The sequence below is a fragment of the Narcine bancroftii genome, chromosome 9 (assembly GCF_036971445.1).
Source record: "Narcine bancroftii isolate sNarBan1 chromosome 9, sNarBan1.hap1, whole genome shotgun sequence".
Lineage (NCBI taxonomy): Eukaryota > Metazoa > Chordata > Chondrichthyes > Torpediniformes > Narcinidae > Narcine > Narcine bancroftii.
The window spans coordinates 106467581-106493642 of record NC_091477.1 but is presented as its reverse complement, the minus strand read 5'-3'; the positions used below and the strand labels follow the sequence as shown (position 1 = coordinate 106493642).

Here is a 26062-nt window from a genome sequence, read left to right as displayed (position 1 = left end):
AGCACATAAGGGAATTTTTGTCCAGGAATGACTTTGAGCAGTATAACCTTTTGATGACATGTCCTCTTGGAAAATACTTCAAGATCATATTCAATTGGAGCAATATCTTTCTGATTTGCAACACATCCTTGCCCAAATACAATGCCGCGGTGGTGATTGAGGTTACCTGTCAACGTTGATGTTGGTTCCGTTGTTGAAGAGCTGATCGTTGTACTTTCCGCTGAGGAGGTACTTTCTTCTGTCGTAGATAGAGTTCCTTTAAATAGAAAAGCTGAGCGTTTAGTTAAAGTTCATCACAGCACGGTCAGGCTACTCTATTCTGTTGTTTATACAGTCCATAAAACAGTGAATTAATTTCATTTCATTTTGTATGACAAATTGTTCTTGTAATTGCAATGTGGCGAGTAATACCTTGTGCATACTGCAAATATTCGAAGTTGGAACAATTCCATATCACAGCTATTGATGAATGATTATTTGGGCAAAATTGTGAAGTTTACAGAGTTATCTACTTGTGTGTCAGTCCTTGAAAAACCGTTGAATAGATTTCAGTGGCCACCGTAGCTGAGGTGACCGCAAGACTTTTGAAAATAAAAAAATTGAGTGTGTTAATGATTGTATATTTGGCACCAATCGCTGCAGTCTGATGTTTGGTTCTTGATGTGAAGCCACTTTTGACATTTGAATTTATCAGAGACATGGCAAAGCTATTGCTGTTCAATCATTACGATAGTTGACATAAAGACACGCCAATACAAATGTACAGTGAGTTTTAATCCTGCTGGTCATGTGAATATTTGTCTCAAGTCTGGGAGCTCAGTTGTGCTCTATCTGTGCAATTTTTCAATGAGTCAATGAATGGAACTGTGTTTAGCTGTGCTGAAGAATCTTTTCAGCTTTAAAAATCAAGCATTACAACTGTTTGTCAATTGCATGAAGAGGAAAGATTGGCTGGGACGGCAGACGGAACGGTAGTTACATATGTTGCAAGAGTCTACCTGTTGTCTCGCTGCTTGTGCCAGGAGTGGTAGATGGGGCAGTGGTGACCGTGCTTGTTTCTGAAAGTGAAAATGAAGTCAGGTTTGCCTTGATGTTAAAGCCATCAATTATCTGGATGCAATAACATTTCACACTCTATGATAATGGAGGTAAACTAGAGAGTCAAGCAGAAAATTAACAAGAATAAATTTTAAGTCATTATAGAACACTATACATTATATATTGCATTCTGACAAATTGGTCAGGTTCAAAGACATTGTGATGTCCCTCAGTCTCGAGCAATGGTTGAAATTTGCTCTTCGTAATATGCACCAAATGTTTCCACATTTTGTCTCTGTAGAAAATGGCAAGCGGTTGAAGTGAATGCCAAGAAATCCGCATGTTAATATTCAGGAGTATTTGACTTTTGCAATTGAGAAATGCATTTATTAAACACTGATATTTCCCAACTGTCTCCTCAGGATTATATTCCAAGTCATTTCCTTCTATCAAAAGTTGGATGCAACTGCCATTACGTCGGAGCATGAGCCTGACTCGATGATCCTTTCCAATGACAGTCAGATCTCTCGCCTTGCAGAACTCCACAAGGGAATATGTGAATGAAACTATAATTTCCTCTTACAATATATTGCATGTCTACATTTGGAGTAGCAGGTTATGATTGAAGTTACCTGTGACTATTGATGTTGACTCTGTTGAAGAAGAGGTCGAAGATGTAAATTGTTCTGTGGAGGTACTTGGTTCTGTTGTCACGGATGTAGTTCCTTGAAATATGTGAAGAATGATTGTTAAAATACATATCAGCTTAGCAAACTGTGATTATGCATAGATTCAGCTGATTCTTCCGGTGAGATCTCTGTTCAAATTACTTTCATTTCCTTCCTGATGCTGGATATTTCAGATGGCACTCACATAATTGGAAACTGATGTCATGGATCTGCATGTTTATTTACCATGAAGAATCTCCATGAAATATCAATGAACATTCAAATGTAGAAGTTGTCGACTTGGCATGGATTTTTGTTTCTTGCTTATCCATTGATGAATGATGGGATAGATTTCAATAGTATGTGTCTTTTACAAGAGTAGAATTTGTTTGAAAAGAATATGAGAGACAGTTAATGAATGGCAGCAGTGACCACATAAACATTAACTAGAAAGTCTGCTGGGTTATTTGACGAAGCATGGTAAATATATAATTTGATCGCTTCACAGCAATGTCAAAGGCATTTTTATTCTTGCCATGAGATTTTCTAATGTGAAAACATCAAAAAGCAAATTCACCCAAGGTCATTCGTCTTGCAAGATGATTGGCTGTTTAAATGAAAAAATGCATTATTTGTGGAACGTGTTCAATGTTTTGGTACATGGAACTCTAAAGTGATCATGACTCCATCGGGGTTTCAGAAATCTGAAGAAACAATTGTTAAATATTTCCGATTGTGTCTGGAATTGAGAGCATCTGTGACTGTGGGGAAACACAACTGAAGAACAGAACTGTACCGGAATAGGTCCCAGGTCTCATAATTAATGCTATTGGCCAAATACCAAAATTTCATTGTTACTTAGCCCATCTTTCCCCACATATTCAAGCGTCTATCTGGAAGCCTGTAAAAAGCTACTGAGATATCTGAATTGTATTGTGGGGATATTTTTAATGTATAAATCTACCTTTTGCTTCACTACTTGTCGCAGATATGGTTGAAGGAGCCAGGGTAGTCGTGGTTTGTTCCGATACAGAAAATGAAGAGAAAACTTGGGCTGAGGATAAAGTCAAGTTGTCTCTCTGGATGTAATGAAACGCTATTTGACGAGAGAAATTTCCGATGGGGAAATCAAGCAGAGAAGAATAGTCTCGCAAGAATTGAAAAGACAGTGCGACATCCCATCAAATAGGGGTGACCATTCGCTTGATCGCGAGGTCCTACGATTGAATGCAATAGTTGCTGGGACATGAACAATGAATATTTATCTTTCATCCCTCAATTCATTCCACCCTGTTGAAGTGACTCCTCTGAAGTGTACGACTTAACATGGCTTTCATCACGCAGGGATCGACCTATGTCCCTCCCCGGGCATTAATATGGACATTTTAACGTCCAATTTTTTGATCAGTAGATTTCAGAGCACATAAGGGAATTTTCGTCCAGGAATGACTTTGAGCAGTATAACCTTTTGATGACATGTCCTCTTGGAAAATACTTCAAGAGCATATTCAATTGGAGCAATATCTTTCTGATTTGCAACACATGCTTGGCCAAATACAATGCAGCGGTGGTGATTGAGATTACCTGTCAACGTTGATGTTGGTTCCGTTGTCGAAGAGCTGATAGTTGTACTTTCCGCTGAGGAGGTACTTCCTTCTGTCGTAGATAGAGTTCCTTTAAATAGAAAAGCTGAGCGTTTAGTTAAAGTTCATCACAGCACGGTCAGGCTACTCTATTCTGTTGTTTATACAGTCCATAAAACAGTGAATTAATTTCATTTCATTTTGTATGACAAATTGTTCTTGTAATTGCAATGTGGCGAGTAATACCTTGTGCATACTGCAAATATTCGAAGTTGGAACAATTCCATATCACAGCTATTGATGAATGATTATTTGGGCAAAATTGTGAAGTTTACAGAGTTATCTACTTGTGTGTCAGTCCTTGAAAAACCGTTGAATAGATTTCAGTGGCCACCGTAGCTGAGGTGACCGCAAGACTTTTGAAAATAAAAAAATTGAGTGTGTTAATGATTGTATATTTGGCACCAATCGCTGCAGTCTGATGTTTGGTTCTTGATGTGAAGCCACTTTTGACATTTGAATTTATCAGAGACATGGCAAAGCTATTGCTGTTCAATCATTACGATAGTTGACATAAAGACACGCCAATACAAATGTACAGTGAGTTTTAATCCTGCTGGTCATCTGAATATTTGTCTCAAGTCTGGGAGCTCAGTTGTGCTCTATCTGTGCAATTTTTCAATGAGTCACTGAATGGAACTGTGTTTAGCTGTGCTGAAGAATCTTTTCAGCTTTAAAAATCAAGCATCGCAACTGTTTGTCAATTGCATTAAAATGAAAGGTTGGCTGGAACGGCACACAGATCGGTAGTTACATATCCTGTCTGATGACTGGCAGATCTCTCACCTTGCCGAATTCCACACTTGATTATGTGAATGGGTCTTTGTTATCGTATTACAATGAATTGTATGTCTACATTTGGAGTAGCAGGTTATGATTGAAGTTACCTGTAACTATTGATGCTGACTCTATTGAAGAAGAGGTCGAAGATGTAAATCGCTCTGTGGAGGTACTTGGTTCTGTTGTCACGGATGTAGTTCCTTGAAATATATGAAGAATGATTGTTAAAATACATATCAGCCTGGCAAACTGTCATTTTGCATAGATTCAGCTGATTCTTCCGGTGAGAACTCTGTTCAAATTCCTTTCATTTCCTTCCTGATGCTGGATATTTCAGATTGCGCTCACATAATTGGCAACTGATGTCATGGATCTGCATGTTTATTTACCATGAAGAATCTCCATGAAATATCAATGAACATTCAAATGTAGAAGTTGTCGACTTGGCATGGATTTTTGTTTGTTGCTTATCCATTGATGAATGAAGTATGTGTCTTTTACACGAGTAGAATGTGTTTGAAAAGGATATGAGAGACGGTTAATGATTTGGCAGCAGTCACCACATATACATTAACTAGAAAATCTGCTGGGTTATCTGCAGGGTAAATATATAATTTGATTACTTCACAGCAATGTCAAAGGCATTTTTATTCTTGCGATGAGATTTTCTAATGTGAAAACATCAAAAAGCAAATTGACCCAAGGTCATTCGTCTTGCAAGATGATTGGTTGTTTAAATGAAAAAATGCATTATTTGTGGAACGTGTTCACTGTTTTGGTACATGGAACTCTAAAGTGATCAGGGTTTCAGAAATCTGAAGAAACAATTCTCAAGTATTTCCGATTGTGTCTGCAATTTAGAGCATCTGTGACTGTGGGGAAACACAACTGAAGAACAGAACTGTACCGGAATAAGTCCCAGATCTCATAATTAATGCTATTGGCCAAATACCAAAATTTCAAAGTTATTCATTGTTACTTAGCCCATCTTTCCCCACATATTCAAGCGTCTATCTGGAAGCATGTAAAAAGCTACTGAGAAATCTGAATTGTATTGTGGGGATATTTTTAATGTATAAATCTACCTGTTGCTTCACTTCTTGTTGCAGATATGGATGAAGGAGCCAAGGTTGTCGTGGTCTGTTCCGATACAGAAAATGAAGAGAAAACTTGGGCTGAGGATAAAGTCAAGTTGTCTCTCTGGATGTAATGAAACACTCTTTGACGAGAGAAATTTCCGATGGGGAAATCAAGCAGAGAAGAATAGTCTCGCAAAAATTGAAAAGAAACTGCGACAACCCATCAAATAGGAGTGACCATTCGCATGATCACGAGGTCCTACGATTGAATGCAATAGTTGCTGTGACATGAACAATCATTCATCCCTCAATTAATTCCACCATGTTGAAGTGACTCCTCTGAAGTATACGACTTAACATGGCTTTCATCACGCAGGGATTCGAGCTATGTTCCTCCCCGGGCATTAATATGGACATTTTAACGTCCTATTTTTTGATCAGTGGATTTCACAGCACATAAGGGAATTTTCGTACAGGAATGAATTTGAGCAGTATAACCTTTTGATAACATGTACTCTTGGAAAATACTCCAAGATCATATTCAATTGGAGCGATATCTTTCTGATTTGCAACACATCCTTGGCCAAATACAATGCCGCGGTGGTGATTGAGATTACCTGTCAACGTTGATGTTGGTTCCGTTGTCGAAGAGCTGATAGTTGTACTTTCCGCTGAGGAGGTACTTCCTTCTGTCGTAGATAGAGTTCCTTTAAATAGAAAAGCTGAGCGTTTAGTTACAGTCCAACAAAGCACGGTCAAGCTACTCTAGTCCATTGATTAAACAGTCCATACAACAGTGAATTAATTTCATTTCATTTGTATGACAAATAGTTATTCTAATTGCAATGTTGCGAGTAATACTGCAAATATTCGAAGTTGAAACAATTCCATATCACAGCCATTGATGAATGATTATTTGAGCAAAATTGTGAAGTTTATAGAGTTACCTATTTGTGTGTCAGTCCTTGATAAACCATTGAATAGATTTCAGTGGCCACTGCAGTTGAGGTGACCGCAAGACTTTTGAAAATAAAAAAATTGTGTGTTTTAATGATTGTATATATGGCACCAATTGCTGCAGTCTGATGTTTGATTCTTGATGTGAAGCCACTTTTGATATTTGAATTTATCAGAGACATGGCAAAGCTATTGCTGTTCAATCATTACGATAGTTGACATAAAGACACGCCAATATAAATGTCGAGTGAGTCTTAATCCTACTGGTCATCTGATATTTTTGTCTCAAGTCTGCTGGCTCATTTCTGCTCTATCTGTGCAATTTTTCATTCAGTCACTGAATGGAACTGTGTTTAGCTGTGCTGAAGAATCTTTTCAGCTTTAAAAATCAAGCATCGCAACTGTTTGTCAATTGCATGAAGAGGAAAGATTGGCTGGGACGACAGACGGAACGGTAGTTACATATGTTGCAAGAGTCTACCTGTTGTCTCGCTGCTTGTGCCAGGAGTGGTAGATGGGGCAGTGGTGACCGTGCTTGTTTCTGAAAGTGAAAATGAAGTCAGGTTTGCCTTGATGTTAAAGCCATCAATTATCTGGATGCAATAACATTTCTCACTCTATGATAATGGAGGTAAACTAGAGAGTCAAGCAGAAAATTAACAAGAATAAATTTTAAGTCACTATAGAACACTATACATTATGTATTGCATTCTGACAAATTGGTCAGGTTCAAAGACATTGTGATGTCCCTCAGTCTCGAGCAATGGTTGAAATTTGCTCTTCGTAATATGCACCAAATGTTTCCCCATTTTGCCTCTGTAGAAAATGGCAAGCGGTTGAAGTGAATGCCAAGAAATCCGCATGTTAATATTCAGGAGTATTTGACTTTTGCAATTGAGAAATGCATTTATTAAACACTGATATTTCCCAACTGTCTCCTCAGGATTATATTCCCAGTCATTCCCTTCAATCAAAAGTTGGATGCAACTGCCATTACGTCGGAGCATGAGCCTGACTCGATGATCCTTTCCAATGACAGTCAGATCTCTCTCCTTGCAGAATCCACAAGGGAATATGTGAATGAGACTATAATTTCCTCTTACAATATATTGCATGTCTACATTTGGAGTAGCAGGTTATGATTGAAGTTACCTGTGACTATTGATGTTGACTCTGTTGAAGAAGAGGTCGAAGATGTAAATGGCTCTGAGGAGGTACTTGGTTCTGTTGTCACGGATGTAGTTCCTTGAAATATGTGAAGAATGATTGTTAAAATACATATCAGCCTGGCAAACTGTGATTTTGCATAGATTCAGCTGATTCTTCCGGTGAGATCTCTGTTCAAATTCCATTCATATCCTTCCTGATTCTGGATATTTCAGATGGCACTCACATAATTGGCAACTGATGTCATGGATCTGCATGTTTATTTACCATGAAGAATCTCCATGAAATATCAATGAACATTCAAATGTAGAAGTTGTCGACTTGGCATGGATTTTTGTTTCTTGCTTATCCATTGATGAATGATGGGATAGATTTCAATACTATGTGTCTTTTACAAGAGTAGAATGTATTTGAAAAGGATATGAGAGACAGTTAATGATTTGGCAGCAGTCACAACAGATACATTAACTAGAGATCTGCTGGGTTATTTGACGAAGCAGGGTAAATATATAATTTGATCGCTTCACAGCAATGTCAAAGGTATTTTTATTCTTGCGATGAGATTTTCTAATGTGAAAACATCAAAAAGCAAATTCACCCAAGGTCATTCGTCTTGCAAGATGATTGGCTGTTTAAATGAAAAAATGCATTATTTGTGGAACGTGTTCACTGTTTTGGTACATGGAACTCTAAAGTGATCATGACTCAATCAGGGTTTCAGAAATCTGAAGAAACAATTCTCAAGTATTTCCGAATGTGTCTGGAATTGAGAGCATCTGTGACTGTGGGGAAACACAACTGAAGAACAGAACTGTACCGGAATAGGTCCCAGGTCTCATATTTGGCTATTGGCCAAATACCAAAATTTCTAAGTTATTCATTGTTACTTAGCCCATCTTTCCCCACATATTCAAGCGTCTATCTGGAAGACTGTAAAAAGCTACTGAGAAATCTGAATTGTATTGTGGGGATATTTTTAACGTATAAATCTACCTGTTGCTTCACTACTTGTTGCAGATATGGATGAAGGAACCAGGGTAGTCGTGGTCTGTTCCGATACAGAAAATGAAGAGAAAACTTGGGCTGAGGATAAAGTCAAGTTGTCTCTCTGGTTGTAATGAAACACTATTTGACGAGAGAAATTTCCGATGGGGAAATCAAGCAGAGAAGAATAGTCTCGCAAGAATTGAAAAGAAAGTGCGACATCCCATCAAATAGGAGTGCCCATTCGCATGATAGCGAGGTCCTACGATTGAATGCAATAGTTGCTGTGACATGAACAATGAATATTTATCATGCATCCCTCAATTAATTCCACCCTGTTGAAGTGACTCCTCTGAAGTATACGACTTAACATGGCTTTCATCACGCAGGGATTCGAGCTATGGTCCTCCCCGGGCATTAATATGGACATTTTAACGTCCAATTTTTTGATCAGTGGATTTCACAGGACATAAGGGAATTTTCGTACAGGATTGACTTTGAGCAGTATAACCTTTTGATGACATGTACTCTTGGAAAATACTCCAAGATCATATTCAATTGGAGCGATATCTTTCTGATTTGCAACACATGCTTGGCCAAATACAATGCAGCGGTGGTGATTGAGATTACCTGTCAACGTTGATGTTGGTTCCGTTGTCGAAGAGCTGATAGTTGTACTTTCCGCTGAGGAGGTACTTCCTTCTGTCGTAGATAGAGTTCCTTTAAATAGAAAAGCTGAGCGTTTAGTTACAGTCCATCACAGCACGGTCAAGCTACTCTAGTCCATTGATTAAACAGTCCATACAACAGTGAATTAATTTCATTTCATTTGTATGACAAATAGTTATTGTAATTGCAATGTTGCGAGTAATACTGCAAATATTCGAAGTTGAAACAATTCCATATCACAGCCATTGATGAATGATTATTTGAGCAAAATTGTGAAGTTTATAGAGTTACCTATTTGTGTGTCAGTCCTTGATAAACCATTGAATAGATTTCAGTGGCCACTGCAGTTGAGGTGACCGCAAGACTTTTGAAAATAAAAAAATTGAGTGTTTTAATGATTGTATATATGGCACCAATTGCTGCAGTCTGATGTTTGATTCTTGATGTGAAGCCACTTTTGATATTTGAATTTATCAGAGACATGGCAAAGCTATTGCTGTTCAATCATTACGATAGTTGACATAAAGACACGCCAATATAAATGTCGAGTGAGTCTTAATCCTACTGGTCATCTGATATTTTTGTCTCAAGTCTGCTGGCTCATTTCTGCTCTATCTGTGCAATTTTTCATTCAGTCACTGAATGGAACTGTGTTTAGCTGTGCTGAAGAATCTTTTCAGCTTTAGAAATCAAGCATCGCAACTGTTTGTCAATTGCATGAAGAGGAAAGATTGGCTGGGACGACAGACGGAACGGTAGTTACATATGTTGCAAGAGTCTACCTGTTGTCTCGCTGCTTGTGCCAGGAGTGGTAGATGGGGCAGTGGTGACCGTGCTTGTTTCTGAAAGTGAAAATGAAGTCAGGTTTGCCTTGATGTTAAAGCCATCAATTATCTGGATGCAATAACATTTCTCACTCTATGATAATGGAGGTAAACTAGAGAGTCAAGCAGAAAATTAACAAGAATAAATTTTAAGTCACTATAGAACACTATACATTATATATTGCATTCTGACAAATTGGTCAGGTTCAAAGACATTGTGATGTCCCTCAGTCTCGAGCAATGGTTGAACTTTGCTCTTCGTAATATGCACCAAATGTTTCCCCATTTTGCCTCTGTAGAAAATGGCAAGCTTTGAGTGAATGCCAAGAAATCCGCATGTTAATATTCAGGAGCATTTGACTTTTGCAATTGAGAAATGCATTTATTAAACACTGATATTTCCCAACTGTCTCCTCAGGATTATAATCCCTTTCATTCCCTTCAATCAAAAGTTGGATGCAACTCCCATTACGTCGGAGCATGAGCCTGACTCGATGATCCTTTCCAATGACAGTCAGATCTCTCTCCTTGCAGAACTCCACAAGTGAATATGTGAATGAGACTATAATTTCCTCTTACAATATATTGCATGTCTACATTTGGAGTAGTAGGTTATGATTGAAGTTACCTGTGACTATTGATGTTGACTCTGTTGAAGAAGAGGTCGAAGACGTAAATTGCTCTGAGGAGGTACTTGGTTCTGTTGTCACGGATGTAGTTCCTTGAAATATGTGAAGAATGATTGTTAAAATACATATCAGCCTGGCAAACTGTGATTTTGCATAGATTCAGCTGATTCTTCCGGTGAGATCTCTGTTCAAATTCCATTCATTTCCTTGCTGATGCTCTATATTTCAGATGGCACTCACATAATTGGCTCTATATTTCAGATGGCACTCACATAATTGGCAACTGATGTCATGGATCTGCATGTTTATTTAACATGAAGAATCTCCATGAAATATCAATGAACATTCAAATGTAGAAGTTGTCGACTTGGCATGGATTTTTGTTTCTTGCTTATCCATTGATGAATGAAGTATGTGTCTTTTACACGAGTAGAATGTGTTTGAAAAGGATATGAGAGACGGTTAATGATTTGACAGCAGTCACAACAGATACATTAACTAGAGAATCTGCTGGGTTATTTGACGATGCAGGGTAAATATATAATTTGATTGCTTCACAGCAATGTCAAAGGCATTTTTATTCTTGCGATGAGATTTTCTAATGTGAAAACATCAAAAAGCAAATTCACCAAAGGTCATTCGTCTTGCAAGATGATTGGTTGTTTAAATGAAAAAAAATCATTGCTGAAATATGCATTATTTGTGGAACGTGTTCACTGTTTTGGTACATGGAACTCTAAAGTGATCAGGGTTTCAGAAATCTGAAGAAACAATTCTCAAGTATTTCCGATTGTGTCTGGAATTGAGAGCATCTGTGACTGTGGGGAAACACAACTGAAGAACAGAACTGTACCGGAATAGGTCCCAGGTCTCATATTTGGCTATTGGCCAAATACCAAAATTTCTAAGTTATTCATTGTTACTTAGCCCATCTTTCCCCACATATTCAAGCGTCTATCTGGAAGATTGTAAAAAGCTACTGAGAAATCTGAATTGTATTATGGGGATATTTTTAACGTATAAATCTACTTGTTGCTTCACTACTTGTTGCAGATATGGATGAAGGAGCCAGGATAGTCGTGGTCTGTTCCGATACAGAAAATGAAGAGAAAACTTGGGCTGAGGATAAAGTCAAGTTGTCTCTCTGGATGTAATGAAACAGTATTTGACGAGAGAAATTTCCGATGGGGAAATCAAGCAGAGAAGAATAGTCTCGCAAGAAATGAAAAGAAACTGCGACATCCCATCAAATAGGAGTGACCATTCGAATGATCGCGAGCTCCTACGATTGAATGCAATAGTTGCTGTGACATGAACAATGAATATTTATCATTCATCCCTCAATTAATTCCACCCTTTTGAAGTGACTCCTCTGAAGTATACGACTTAACATGGCTTTCATCACGCAGGGATTCTAGCTATGTTCCTCCCCGGGCATTAATATGGACATTTTAACGTCCAATTTTTTCATCAGTGGATTTCACAGCACATAAGGGAATTTTCGTAGAGGAATGACTTTGAGCAGTATAACCTTTTGATGACATGTACTCTTGGAAAATACTCCAAGATCATATTCAATTGGAGCTATATCTTTCTGATTTGCAACACATCCTTGCCCAAATACAATGCCGCGGTGGTGCTTGAAGTTACCTGTCAACGTTGATGTTGGTTCCGTTGTTGAAGAGCTGATCGTTGTACTTTCCGCTGAGGAGGTACTTCCTTCTGTCGTAGATAGAGTTCCTTTAAATAGAAAAGCTGAGCGTTTACTTACAGTCCATCACAGCATGGTCAAGCTACTCTAGTTTGTTGATTAAACAGTCCATACAATAGTGAATTAATTTCATTTCATTTTGTTTGACAAATTGTTCTTGTAATTGCAATGTGGCGAGTAATACCTTGTGCATACTGCAAATATTCGAAGTTGGAACAATTCCATATCACAGCCATTGATGAATGATTATTTGGGCAAAATTGTGAAGTTTACAGAGTTACCTACTTGTGTGTCAGTCCTTGAAAAACCATTGAATAGATTTCAGTGGCCACCGTAGTTGAGGTGACCGCAAGAGTTTTGAAAATAAAAAAATTGAGTGTGTTAATGATTGTATATTTGGCACCAATCGCTGCAGTCTGATGTTTGGTTCTTGATGTGAAGCCACTTTTGATATTTGAATTTATCAGAGACATGGCAAAGCTATTGCTGTTCAATCATTACGATAGTTGACATAAAGACACGGCAATACAAATGTACAGTGAGTTTTAATCCTGCTGGTCATCTGAATATTTGTCTCAAGTCTGGGAGCTCAGTTGTGCTCTATCTGTGCAATTTTTTATTCAGTCACTGAATGGAACTGTGTTTAGCTGTGCCGAAGAATCTTTTCAGCTTTAAAAATCAAGCATCGCAACTGTTTGTCAGTTGCATTAAGAGGAAAGATTGGCTGGGACGGCAGACGGAACGGTAGTTACATATGTTGCAAGAGTCTACCTGTTGTCTCGCTGCTTGTGCCAGGAGTGGTAGATGGGGCAGTGGTGACCGTGCTTGTTTCTGAAAGTGAAAATGAAGTCAGGTTTGCCTTGATGTTAAAGCCATCAATTATCTGGATGCAATAACATTTCACACTCTATGATAATGGAGGTAAACTAGAGAGTCAAGCAGAAAATTAACAAGAATAAATTTTAAGTCATTATAGAACACTATACATTATATATTGCATTCTGACAAATTGGTCAGGTTCAAAGACATTGTGATGTCCCTCAGTCTCGAGCAATGGTTGAAATTTGCTCTTCGTAATATGCACCAAATGTTTCCACATTTTGTCTCTGTAGAAAATGGCAAGCGGTTGAAGTGAATGCCAAGAAATCCGCATGTTAATATTCAGGAGTATTTGACTTTTGCAATTGAGAAATGCATTTATTAAACACTGATATTTCCCAACTGTCTCCTCAGGATTATATTCCAAGTCATTTCCTTCTATCAAAAGTTGGATGCAACTGCCATTACGTCGGAGCATGAGCCTGACTCGATGATCCTTTCCAATGACAGTCAGATCTCTCGCCTTGCAGAACTCCACAAGGGAATATGTGAATGAAACTATAATTTCCTCTTACAATATATTGCATGTCTACATTTGGAGTAGCAGGTTATGATTGAAGTTACCTGTGACTATTGATGTTGACTCTGTTGAAGAAGAGGTCGAAGATGTAAATTGTTCTGTGGAGGTACTTGGTTCTGTTGTCACGGATGTAGTTCCTTGAAATATGTGAAGAATGATTGTTAAAATACATATCAGCTTAGCAAACTGTGATTATGCATAGATTCAGCTGATTCTTCCGGTGAGATCTCTGTTCAAATTACTTTCATTTCCTTCCTGATGCTGGATATTTCAGATGGCACTCACATAATTGGAAACTGATGTCATGGATCTGCATGTTTATTTACCATGAAGAATCTCCATGAAATATCAATGAACATTCAAATGTAGAAGTTGTCGACTTGGCATGGATTTTTGTTTCTTGCTTATCCATTGATGAATGATGGGATAGATTTCAATAGTATGTGTCTTTTACAAGAGTAGAATTTGTTTGAAAAGAATATGAGAGACAGTTAATGAATGGCAGCAGTGACCACATAAACATTAACTAGAAAGTCTGCTGGGTTATTTGACGAAGCATGGTAAATATATAATTTGATCGCTTCACAGCAATGTCAAAGGCATTTTTATTCTTGCCATGAGATTTTCTAATGTGAAAACATCAAAAAGCAAATTCACCCAAGGTCATTCGTCTTGCAAGATGATTGGCTGTTTAAATGAAAAAATGCATTATTTGTGGAACGTGTTCAATGTTTTGGTACATGGAACTCTAAAGTGATCATGACTCCATCGGGGTTTCAGAAATCTGAAGAAACAATTGTTAAATATTTCCGATTGTGTCTGGAATTGAGAGCATCTGTGACTGTGGGGAAACACAACTGAAGAACAGAACTGTACCGGAATAGGTCCCAGGTCTCATAATTAATGCTATTGGCCAAATACCAAAATTTCATTGTTACTTAGCCCATCTTTCCCCACATATTCAAGCGTCTATCTGGAAGCCTGTAAAAAGCTACTGAGAAATCTGAATTGTATTGTGGGGATATTTTTAATGTATAAATCTACCTTTTGCTTCACTACTTGTCGCAGATATGGTTGAAGGAGCCAGGGTAGTCGTGGTTTGTTCCGATACAGAAAATGAAGAGAAAACTTGGGCTGAGGATAAAGTCAAGTTGTCTCTCTGGATGTAATGAAACGCTATTTGACGAGAGAAATTTCCGATGGGGAAATCAAGCAGAGAAGAATAGTCTCGCAAGAATTGAAAAGACAGTGCGACATCCCATCAAATAGGGGTGACCATTCGCTTGATCGCGAGGTCCTACGATTGAATGCAATAGTTGCTGGGACATGAACAATGAATATTTATCTTTCATCCCTCAATTCATTCCACCCTGTTGAAGTGACTCCTCTGAAGTGTACGACTTAACATGGCTTTCATCACGCAGGGATCGACCTATGTCCCTCCCCGGGCATTAATATGGACATTTTAACGTCCAATTTTTTGATCAGTAGATTTCAGAGCACATAAGGGAATTTTTGTCCAGGAATGACTTTGAGCAGTATAACCTTTTGATGACATGTCCTCTTGGAAAATACTTCAAGATCATATTCAATTGGAGCAATATCTTTCTGATTTGCAACACATCCTTGCCCAAATACAATGCCGCGGTGGTGATTGAGGTTACCTGTCAACGTTGATGTTGGTTCCGTTGTTGAAGAGCTGATCGTTGTACTTTCCGCTGAGGAGGTACTTTCTTCTGTCGTAGATAGAGTTCCTTTAAATAGAAAAGCTGAGCGTTTAGTTAAAGTTCATCACAGCACGGTCAGGCTACTCTATTCTGTTGTTTATACAGTCCATAAAACAGTGAATTAATTTCATTTCATTTTGTATGACAAATTGTTCTTGTAATTGCAATGTGGCGAGTAATACCTTGTGCATACTGCAAATATTCGAAGTTGGAACAATTCCATATCACAGCTATTGATGAATGATTATTTGGGCAAAATTGTGAAGTTTACAGAGTTATCTACTTGTGTGTCAGTCCTTGAAAAACCGTTGAATAGATTTCAGTGGCCACCGTAGCTGAGGTGACCGCAAGACTTTTGAAAATAAAAAAATTGAGTGTGTTAATGATTGTATATTTGGCACCAATCGCTGCAGTCTGATGTTTGGTTCTTGATGTGAAGCCACTTTTGACATTTGAATTTATCAGAGACATGGCAAAGCTATTGCTGTTCAATCATTACGATAGTTGACATAAAGACACGCCAATACAAATGTACAGTGAGTTTTAATCCTGCTGGTCATGTGAATATTTGTCTCAAGTCTGGGAGCTCAGTTGTGCTCTATCTGTGCAATTTTTCAATGAGTCAATGAATGGAACTGTGTTTAGCTGTGCTGAAGAATCTTTTCAGCTTTAAAAATCAAGCATTACAACTGTTTGTCAATTGCATGAAGAGGAAAGATTGGCTGGGACGGCAGACGGAACGGTAGTTACATATGTTGCAAGAGTCTACCTGTTGTCTCGCTGCTTGTGCCAGGAGTGGTAGATGGGGCAGTGGTGACCGTGCTTGTTTCTGAAAGTGAAAATGAAGTCAGGTTTGCCTTGATGTTAAAGCCATCAATTATCTGGATGCAATAACATTTCACACTCTATGATAATGGAGGTAAACTAGAGAGTCAAGCAGAAAATTAACAAGAATAAATTTTAAGTCATTATAGAACACTATACATTATATATTGCATTCTGACAAATTGGTCAGGTTCAAAGACATTGTGATGTCCCTCAGTCTCGAGCAATGGTTGAAATTTGCTCTTCGTAATATGCACCAAATGTTTCCACATTTTGTCTCTGTAGAAAATGGCAAGCGGTTGAAGTGAATGCCAAGAAATCCGCATGTTAATATTCAGGAGTATTTGACTTTTGCAATTGAGAAATGCATTTATTAAACACTGATATTTCCCAACTGTCTCCTCAGGATTATATTCCAAGTCATTTCCTTCTATCAAAAGTTGGATGCAACTGCCATTACGTCGGAGCATGAGCCTGACTCGATGATCCTTTCCAATGACAGTCAGATCTCTCGCCTTGCAGAACTCCACAAGGGAATATGTGAATGAAACTATAATTTCCTCTTACAATATATTGCATGTCTACATTTGGAGTAGCAGGTTATGATTGAAGTTACCTGTGACTATTGATGTTGACTCTGTTGAAGAAGAGGTCGAAGATGTAAATTGTTCTGTGGAGGTACTTGGTTCTGTTGTCACGGATGTAGTTCCTTGAAATATGTGAAGAATGATTGTTAAAATACATATCAGCTTAGCAAACTGTGATTATGCATAGATTCAGCTGATTCTTCCGGTGAGATCTCTGTTCAAATTACTTTCATTTCCTTCCTGATGCTGGATATTTCAGATGGCACTCACATAATTGGAAACTGATGTCATGGATCTGCATGTTTATTTACCATGAAGAATCTCCATGAAATATCAATGAACATTCAAATGTAGAAGTTGTCGACTTGGCATGGATTTTTGTTTCTTGCTTATCCATTGATGAATGATGGGATAGATTTCAATAGTATGTGTCTTTTACAAGAGTAGAATTTGTTTGAAAAGAATATGAGAGACAGTTAATGAATGGCAGCAGTGACCACATAAACATTAACTAGAAAGTCTGCTGGGTTATTTGACGAAGCATGGTAAATATATAATTTGATCGCTTCACAGCAATGTCAAAGGCATTTTTATTCTTGCCATGAGATTTTCTAATGTGAAAACATCAAAAAGCAAATTCACCCAAGGTCATTCGTCTTGCAAGATGATTGGCTGTTTAAATGAAAAAATGCATTATTTGTGGAACGTGTTCAATGTTTTGGTACATGGAACTCTAAAGTGATCATGACTCCATCGGGGTTTCAGAAATCTGAAGAAACAATTGTTAAATATTTCCGATTGTGTCTGGAATTGAGAGCATCTGTGACTGTGGGGAAACACAACTGAAGAACAGAACTGTACCGGAATAGGTCCCAGGTCTCATAATTAATGCTATTGGCCAAATACCAAAATTTCATTGTTACTTAGCCCATCTTTCCCCACATATTCAAGCGTCTATCTGGAAGCCTGTAAAAAGCTACTGAGAAATCTGAATTGTATTGTGGGGATATTTTTAATGTATAAATCTACCTTTTGCTTCACTACTTGTCGCAGATATGGTTGAAGGAGCCAGGGTAGTCGTGGTTTGTTCCGATACAGAAAATGAAGAGAAAACTTGGGCTGAGGATAAAGTCAAGTTGTCTCTCTGGATGTAATGAAACGCTATTTGACGAGAGAAATTTCCGATGGGGAAATCAAGCAGAGAAGAATAGTCTCGCAAGAATTGAAAAGACAGTGCGACATCCCATCAAATAGGGGTGACCATTCGCTTGATCGCGAGGTCCTACGATTGAATGCAATAGTTGCTGGGACATGAACAATGAATATTTATCTTTCATCCCTCAATTCATTCCACCCTGTTGAAGTGACTCCTCTGAAGTGTACGACTTAACATGGCTTTCATCACGCAGGGATCGACCTATGTCCCTCCCCGGGCATTAATATGTACATTTTAACGTCCAATTTTTTGATCAGTAGATTTCAGAGCACATAAGGGAATTTTCGTCCAGGAATGACTTTGAGCAGTATAACCTTTTGATGACATGTCCTCTTGGAAAATACTTCAAGAGCATATTCAATTGGAGCAATATCTTTCTGATTTGCAACACATCCTTGCCCAAATACAATGCCGCGGTGGTGATTGAGGTTACCTGTCAACGTTGATGTTGGTTCCGTTGTTGAAGAGCTGATCGTTGTACTTTCCGCTGAGGAGGTACTTTCTTCTGTCGTAGATAGAGTTCCTTTAAATAGAAAAGCTGAGCGTTTAGTTAAAGTTCATCACAGCACGGTCAGGCTACTCTATTCTGTTGTTTATACAGTCCATAAAACAGTGAATTAATTTTATTTCATTTTGTATGACAAATTGTTCTTGTAATTGCAATGTGGCGAGTAATACCTTGTGCATACTGCAAATATTCGAAGTTGGAACAATTCCATATCACAGCTATTGATGAATGATTATTTGGGCAAAATTGTGAAGTTTACAGAGTTATCTACTTGTGTGTCAGTCCTTGAAAAACCGTTGAATAGATTTCAGTGGCCACCGTAGCTGAGGTGACCGCAAGACTTTTGAAAATAAAAAAATTGAGTGTGTTAATGATTGTATATTTGGCACCAATCGCTGCAGTCTGATGTTTGGTTCTTGATGTGAAGCCACTTTTGACATTTGAATTTATCAGAGACATGGCAAAGCTATTGCTGTTCAATCATTACGATAGTTGACATAAAGACACGCCAATACAAATGTACAGTGAGTTTTAATCCTGCTGGTCATCTGAATATTTGTCTCAAGTCTGGGAGCTCAGTTGTGCTCTATCTGTGCAATTTTTCAATGAGTCACTGAATGGAACTGTGTTTAGCTGTGCTGAAGAATCTTTTCAGCTTTAAAAATCAAGCATCGCAACTGTTTGTCAATTGCATTAAAATGAAAGGTTGGCTGGAACGGCACACAGATCGGTAGTTACATATCCTGTCTGATGACTGGCAGATCTCTCACCTTGCCGAATTCCACACTTGATTATGTGAATGGGTCTTTGTTATCGTATTACAATGAATTGTATGTCTACATTTGGAGTAGCAGGTTATGATTGAAGTTACCTGTAACTATTGATGCTGACTCTATTGAAGAAGAGGTCGAAGATGTAAATCGCTCTGTGGAGGTACTTGGTTCTGTTGTCACGGATGTAGTTCCTTGAAATATATGAAGAATGATTGTTAAAATACATATCAGCCTGGCAAACTGTCATTTTGCATAGATTCAGCTGATTCTTCCGGTGAGAACTCTGTTCAAATTCCTTTCATTTCCTTCCTGATGCTGGATATTTCAGATTGCGCTCACATAATTGGCAACTGATGTCATGGATCTGCATGTTTATTTACCATGAAGAATCTCCATGAAATATCAATGAACATTCAAATGTAGAAGTTGTCGACTTGGCATGGATTTTTGTTTGTTGCTTATCCATTGATGAATGAAGTATGTGTCTTTTACACGAGTAGAATGTGTTTGAAAAGGATATGAGAGACGGTTAATGATTTGGCAGCAGTCACCACATATACATTAACTAGAAAATCTGCTGGGTTATCTGCAGGGTAAATATATAATTTGATTACTTCACAGCAATGTCAAAGGCATTTTTATTCTTGCGATGAGATTTTCTAATGTGAAAACATCAAAAAGCAAATTGACCCAAGGTCATTCGTCTTGCAAGATGATTGGTTGTTTAAATGAAAAAAAATCATTGCTGAAATATGCATTATTTGTGGAACGTGTTCATTGTTTTGGTACATGGAACTCTAAAGTGATCAGGGTTTCAGAAATCTGAAGAAACAATTCTCAAGTATTTCCGATTGTGTCTGCAATTTAGAGCATCTGTGACTGTGGGGAAACACAACTGAAGAACAGAACTGTACCGGAATAAGTCCCAGATCTCATAATTAATACTATTGGCCAAATACCAAAATTTCAAAGTTATTCATTGTTACTTAGCCCATCTTTCCCCACATATTCAAGCGTCTATCTGGAAGCCTGTAAAAAGCTACTGAGAAATCTGAATTGTATTGTGGGGATATTTTTAATGTATAAATCTACCTGTTGCTTCACTTCTTGTTGCAGATATGGATGAAGGAGCCAAGGTTGTCGTGGTCTGTTCCGATACAGAAAATGAAGAGTAAACTTGGGCTGAGGATAAAGTCAAGTTGTCTCTCTGGATGTAATGAAACACTCTTTGACGAGAGAAATTTCCGATGGGGAAATCAAGCAGAGAAGAATAGTCTCGCAAAAATTGAAAAGAAACTGCGACAACCCATCAAATAGGAGTGACCATTCGCATGATCACGAGGTCCTACGATTGAATGCAATAGTTGCTGTGACATGAACAATCATTCATCCCTCAATTAATTCCACCATGTTGAAGTGACTCCTCTGAAGTATACGACTTAACATGGCTTTCATCACGCAGGGATTCGAGCTATGTTCCTCCCCGGGCATTAATATGGACATTTTAACGTCCAATTTTTTGATCAGTGGATTTCACAGCACATAAGGGAATTTTCGTACAGGAATGAATTTGAGCAGTATAACCTTTTGATGACATGTACTCTTGGAAAATACTCCAAGATCATATTCAATTGGAGCGATATCTTTCTGATTTGCAACACATCCTTGGCCAAATACAATGCCGCGGTGGTGATTGAGATTACCTGTCAACGTTGATGTTGGTTCCGTTGTCGAAGAGCTGATAGTTGTACTTTCCGCTGAGGAGGTACTTCCTTCTGTCGTAGATAGAGTTCCTTTAAATAGAAAAGCTGAGCGTTTAGTTACAGTCCAACACAGCACGGTCAAGCTACTCTAGTCCATTGATTAAACAGTCCATACAACAGTGAATTAATTTCATTTCATTTGTATGACAAATAGTTATTCTAATTGCAATGTTGCGAGTAACACTGCAAATATTCGAAGTTGAAACAATTCCATATCACAGCCATTGATGAATGATTATTTGAGCAAAATTGTGATGTTTATAGAGTTACCTATTTGTGTGTCAGTCCTTGATAAACCATTGAATAGATTTCAGTGGCCACTGTAGTTGAGGTGACCGCAAGACTTTTGAAAATAAAAAAATTGAGTGTTTTAATGATTGTATATATGGCACCAATCGCTGCAGTCTGATGTTTGGTTCTTGATGTGAAGCCACTTTTGATATTTGAATTTATCAGAGACATGGCAAAGCTATTGCTGTTCAATCATTACGATAGTTGACATAAAGACACGCCAATATAAATGTCGAGTGAGTCTTAATCCTACTTGTCATCTGATATTTTTGTCTCAAGTCTGCTGGCTCATTTCTGCTCTATCTGTGCAATTTTTCATTCAGTCACTGAATGGAACTGTGTTTAGCTGTGCTGAAGAATCTTTTCAGCTTTAAAAATCAAGCATCGCAACTGTTTGTCAATTGCATGAAGAGGAAAGATTGGCTGGGACGACAGACGGAACGGTAGTTACATATGTTGCAAGAGTCTACCTGTTGTCTCGCTGCTTGTGCCAGGAGTGGTAGATGGGGCAGTGGTGACCGTGCTTGTTTCTGAAAGTGAAAATGAAGTCAGGTTTGCCTTGATGTTAAAGCCATCAATTATCTGGATGCAATAACATTTCTCACTCTATGATAATGGAGGTAAACTAGAGAGTCAAGCAGAAAATTAACAAGAATAAATTTTAAGTCACTATAGAACACTATACATTATATATTGCATTCTGACAAATTGGTCAGGTTCAAAGACATTGTGATGTCCCTCAGTCTCGAGCAATGGTTGAAATTTGCTCTTCGTAATATGCACCAAATGTTTCCCCATTTTGCCTCTGTAGAAAATGGCAAGCGGTTGAAGTGAATGCCAAGAAATCCGCATGTTAATATTCAGGAGTATTTGACTTTTGCAATTGAGAAATGCATTTATTAAACACTGATATTTCCCAACTGTCTCCTCAGGATTATATTCCCAGTCATTCCCTTCAATCAAAAGTTGGATGCAACTGCCATTACGTCGGAGCATGAGCCTGACTCGATGATCCTTTCCAATGACAGTCAGATCTCTCTCCTTGCAGAATCCACAAGGGAATATGTGAATGAGACTATAATTTCCTCTTACAATATATTGCATGTCTACATTTGGAGTAGCAGGTTATGATTGAAGTTACCTGTGACTATTGATGTTGACTCTGTTGAAGAAGAGGTCGAAGATGTAAATGGCTCTGAGGAGGTACTTGGTTCTGTTGTCACGGATGTAGTTCCTTGAAATATGTGAAGAATGATTGTTAAAATACATATCAGCCTGGCAAACTGTGATTTTGCATAGATTCAGCTGATTCTTCCGGTGAGATCTCTGTTCAAATTCCATTCATATCCTTCCTGATTCTGGATATTTCAGATGGCACTCACATAATTGGCAACTGATGTCATGGATCTGCATGTTTATTTACCATGAAGAATCTCCATGAAATATCAATGAACATTCAAATGTAGAAGTTGTCGACTTGGCATGGATTTTTGTTTCTTGCTTATCCATTGATGAATGATGGGATAGATTTCAATAGTATGTGTCTTTTACAAGAGTAGAATGTATTTGAAAAGGATATGAGAGACAGTTAATGATTTGGCAGCAGTCACAACAGATACATTAACTAGAGATCTGCTGGGTTATTTGACGAAGCAGGGTAAATATATAATTTGATTACTTCACAGCAATGTCAAAGGCATTTTTATTCTTGCGATGAGATTTTCTAATGTGAAAACATCAAAAAGCAAATTCACCCAAGGTCATTCGTCTTGTAAGATGATTGGTTGTTTAAATGAAAAAAAATCATTGCTGAAATATGCATTATTTGTGGAACGTGTTCACTGTTTTGGTACATGGAACTCTAAAGTGATCATGACTCAATCAGGGTTTCAGAAATCTGAAGAAACAATTCTCAAGTATTTCCGATTGTGTCTGGAATTGAGAGCATCTGTGACTGTGGGGAAACACAACTGAAGAACAGAACTGTACCGGAATAGGTCCCAGGTCTCATATTTGGCTATTGGCCAAATACCAAAATTTCTAAGTTATTCATTGTTACTTAGCCCATCTTTCCCCGCATATTCAAGCGTCTATCTGGAAGACTGTAAAAAGCTACTGAGAAATCTGAATTGTATTGTGGGGATATTTTTAACGTATAAATCTACCTGTTGCTTCACTACTTGTTGCAGATATGGATGAAGGAACCAGGGTAGTCGTGGTCTGTTCCGATACAGAAAATGAAGAGAAAACTTGGGCTGAGGATAAAGTCAAGTTGTCTCTCTGGTTGTAATGAAACACTATTTGACGAGAGAAATTTCCGATGGGGAAATCAAGCAGAGAAGAATAGTCTCGCAAGAATTGAAAAGAAAGTGCGACATCCCATCAAATAGGAGTGCCCATTCGCATGATAGCGAGGTCCTACGATTGAATGCAATAGTTGCTGTGACATGAACAATGAATATTTATCATGCATCCCTCAATTAATTCCACCCTGTTGAAGTGACTCCTCTGAAGTATACGACTTAACATGGCTTTCATCACGCAGGGATTCGAGCTATGTTCCTCCCCGGGCATTAATATGGACATTTTAACGTCCAATTTTTTGATCAGTGGATTTCACAGGACATAAGGGAATTTTCGTACAGGATTGACTTTGAGCAGTATAACCTTTTGATGACATGTACTCTTGGAAAATACTCCAAGATCATATTCAATTGGAGCGATATCTTTCTGATTTGCAACACATGCTTGGCCAAATACAATGCAGCGGTGGTGATTGAGATTACCTGTCAACGTTGATGTTGGTTCCGTTGTCGAAGAGCTGATAGTTGTACTTTCCGCTGAGGAGGTACTTCCTTCTGTCGTAGATAGAGTTCCTTTAAATAGAAAAGCTGAGCGTTTAGTTACAGTCCATCACAGCACGGTCAAGCTACTCTAGTCCATTGATTAAACAGTCCATACAACAGTGAATTAATTTCATTTCATTTGTATGACAAATAGTTATTGTAATTGCAATGTTGCGAGTAATACTGCAAATATTCGAAGTTGAAACAATTCCATATCACAGCCATTGATGAATGATTATTTGAGCAAAATTGTGAAGTTTATAGAGTTACCTATTTGTGTGTCAGTCCTTGATAAACCATTGAATAGATTTCAGTGGCCACTGCAGTTGAGGTGACCGCAAGACTTTTGAAAATAAAAAAATTGAGTGTTTTAATGATTGTATATATGGCACCAATTGCTGCAGTCTGATGTTTGATTCTTGATGTGAAGCCACTTTTGATATTTGAATTTATCAGAGACATGGCAAAGCTATTGCTGTTCAATCATTACGATAGTTGACATAAAGACACGCCAATATAAATGTCGAGTGAGTCTTAATCCTACTGGTCATCTGATATTTTTGTCTCAAGTCTGCTGGCTCATTTCTGCTCTATCTGTGCAATTTTTCATTCAGTCACTGAATGGAACTGTGTTTAGCTGTGCTGAAGAATCTTTTCAGCTTTAGAAATCAAGCATCGCAACTGTTTGTCAATTGCATGAAGAGGAAAGATTGGCTGGGACGACAGACGGAACGGTAGTTACATATGTTGCAAGAGTCTACCTGTTGTCTCGCTGCTTGTGCCAGGAGTGGTAGATGGGGCAGTGGTGACCGTGCTTGTTTCTGAAAGTGAAAATGAAGTCAGGTTTGCCTTGATGTTAAAGCCATCAATTATCTGGATGCAATAACATTTCTCACTCTATGATAATGGAGGTAAACTAGAGAGTCAAGCAGAAAATTAACAAGAATAAATTTTAAGTCATTATAGAACACTATACATTATATATTGCATTCTGACAAATTGGTCAGGTTCAAAGACATTGTGATGTCCCTCAGTCTCGAGCAATGGTTGAACTTTGCTCTTCGTAATATGCACCAAATGTTTCCCCATTTTGCCTCTGTAGAAAATGGCAAGCTTTGAGTGAATGCCAAGAAATCCGCATGTTAATATTCAGGAGCATTTGACTTTTGCAATTGAGAAATGCATTTATTAAACACTGATATTTCCCAACTGTCTCCTCAGGATTATAATCCCTTTCATTCCCTTCAATCAAAAGTTGGATGCAACTCCCATTACGTCGGAGCATGAGCCTGACTCGATGATCCTTTCCAATGACAGTCAGATCTCTCTCCTTGCAGAACTCCACAAGGGAATATGTGAATGAGACTATAATTTCCTCTTACAATATATTGCATGTCTACATTTGGAGTAGTAGGTTATGATTGAAGTTACCTGTGACTATTGATGTTGACTCTGTTGAAGAAGAGGTCGAAGACGTAAATTGCTCTGAGGAGGTACTTGGTTCTGTTGTCACGGATGTAGTTCCTTGAAATATGTGAAGAATGATTGTTAAAATACTATCAGCCTGGCAAACTGTGATTTTGCATAGATTCAGCTGATTCTTCCGGTGAGATCTCTGTTCAAATTCCATTCATTTCCTTCCTGATGCTCTATATTTCAGATGGCACTCACATAATTGGCTCTATATTTCAGATGGCACTCACATAATTGGCAACTGATGTCATGGATCTGCATGTTTATTTAACATGAAGAATCTCCATGAAATATCAATGAACATTCAAATGTAGAAGTTGTCGACTTGGCATGGATTTTTGTTTCTTGCTTATCCATTGATGAATGAAGTATGTGTCTTTTACACGAGTAGAATGTGTTTGAAAAGGATATGAGAGACGGTTAATGATTTGACAGCAGTCACAACAGATACATTAACTAGAGAATCTGCTGGGTTATTTGACGATGCAGGGTAAATATATAATTT

The 26062-nt window shown here is 38.0% G+C and overlaps 1 protein-coding gene across 1 annotated transcript in view; it reads right to left on the bottom strand.

Moving 5' to 3' along the window:
- LOC138743596 (serine-rich adhesin for platelets-like) overlaps window positions 1-26062 on the bottom strand; it is a 158012-nt gene that overhangs the window by 42735 nt on the left and 89215 nt on the right. Inside the window, exons 39-52 of the mRNA XM_069899109.1 lie at window positions 24846-24981; window positions 24025-24114; window positions 20786-20977; window positions 19283-19375; window positions 18248-18426; window positions 16045-16180; window positions 15124-15302; window positions 12921-13056; window positions 11987-12178; window positions 8947-9036; window positions 5724-5915; window positions 4237-4329; window positions 3291-3380; window positions 78-256 (exon numbers count right to left, since the gene is read on the bottom strand). Coding sequence (XP_069755210.1) covers window positions 78-256; window positions 3291-3380; window positions 4237-4329; window positions 5724-5915; window positions 8947-9036; window positions 11987-12178; window positions 12921-13056; window positions 15124-15302; window positions 16045-16180; window positions 18248-18426; window positions 19283-19375; window positions 20786-20977; window positions 24025-24114; window positions 24846-24981 — 1977 coding nt within the window. The remainder of the gene's footprint in view (window positions 1-77; window positions 257-3290; window positions 3381-4236; window positions 4330-5723; window positions 5916-8946; window positions 9037-11986; window positions 12179-12920; window positions 13057-15123; window positions 15303-16044; window positions 16181-18247; window positions 18427-19282; window positions 19376-20785; window positions 20978-24024; window positions 24115-24845; window positions 24982-26062) is intronic.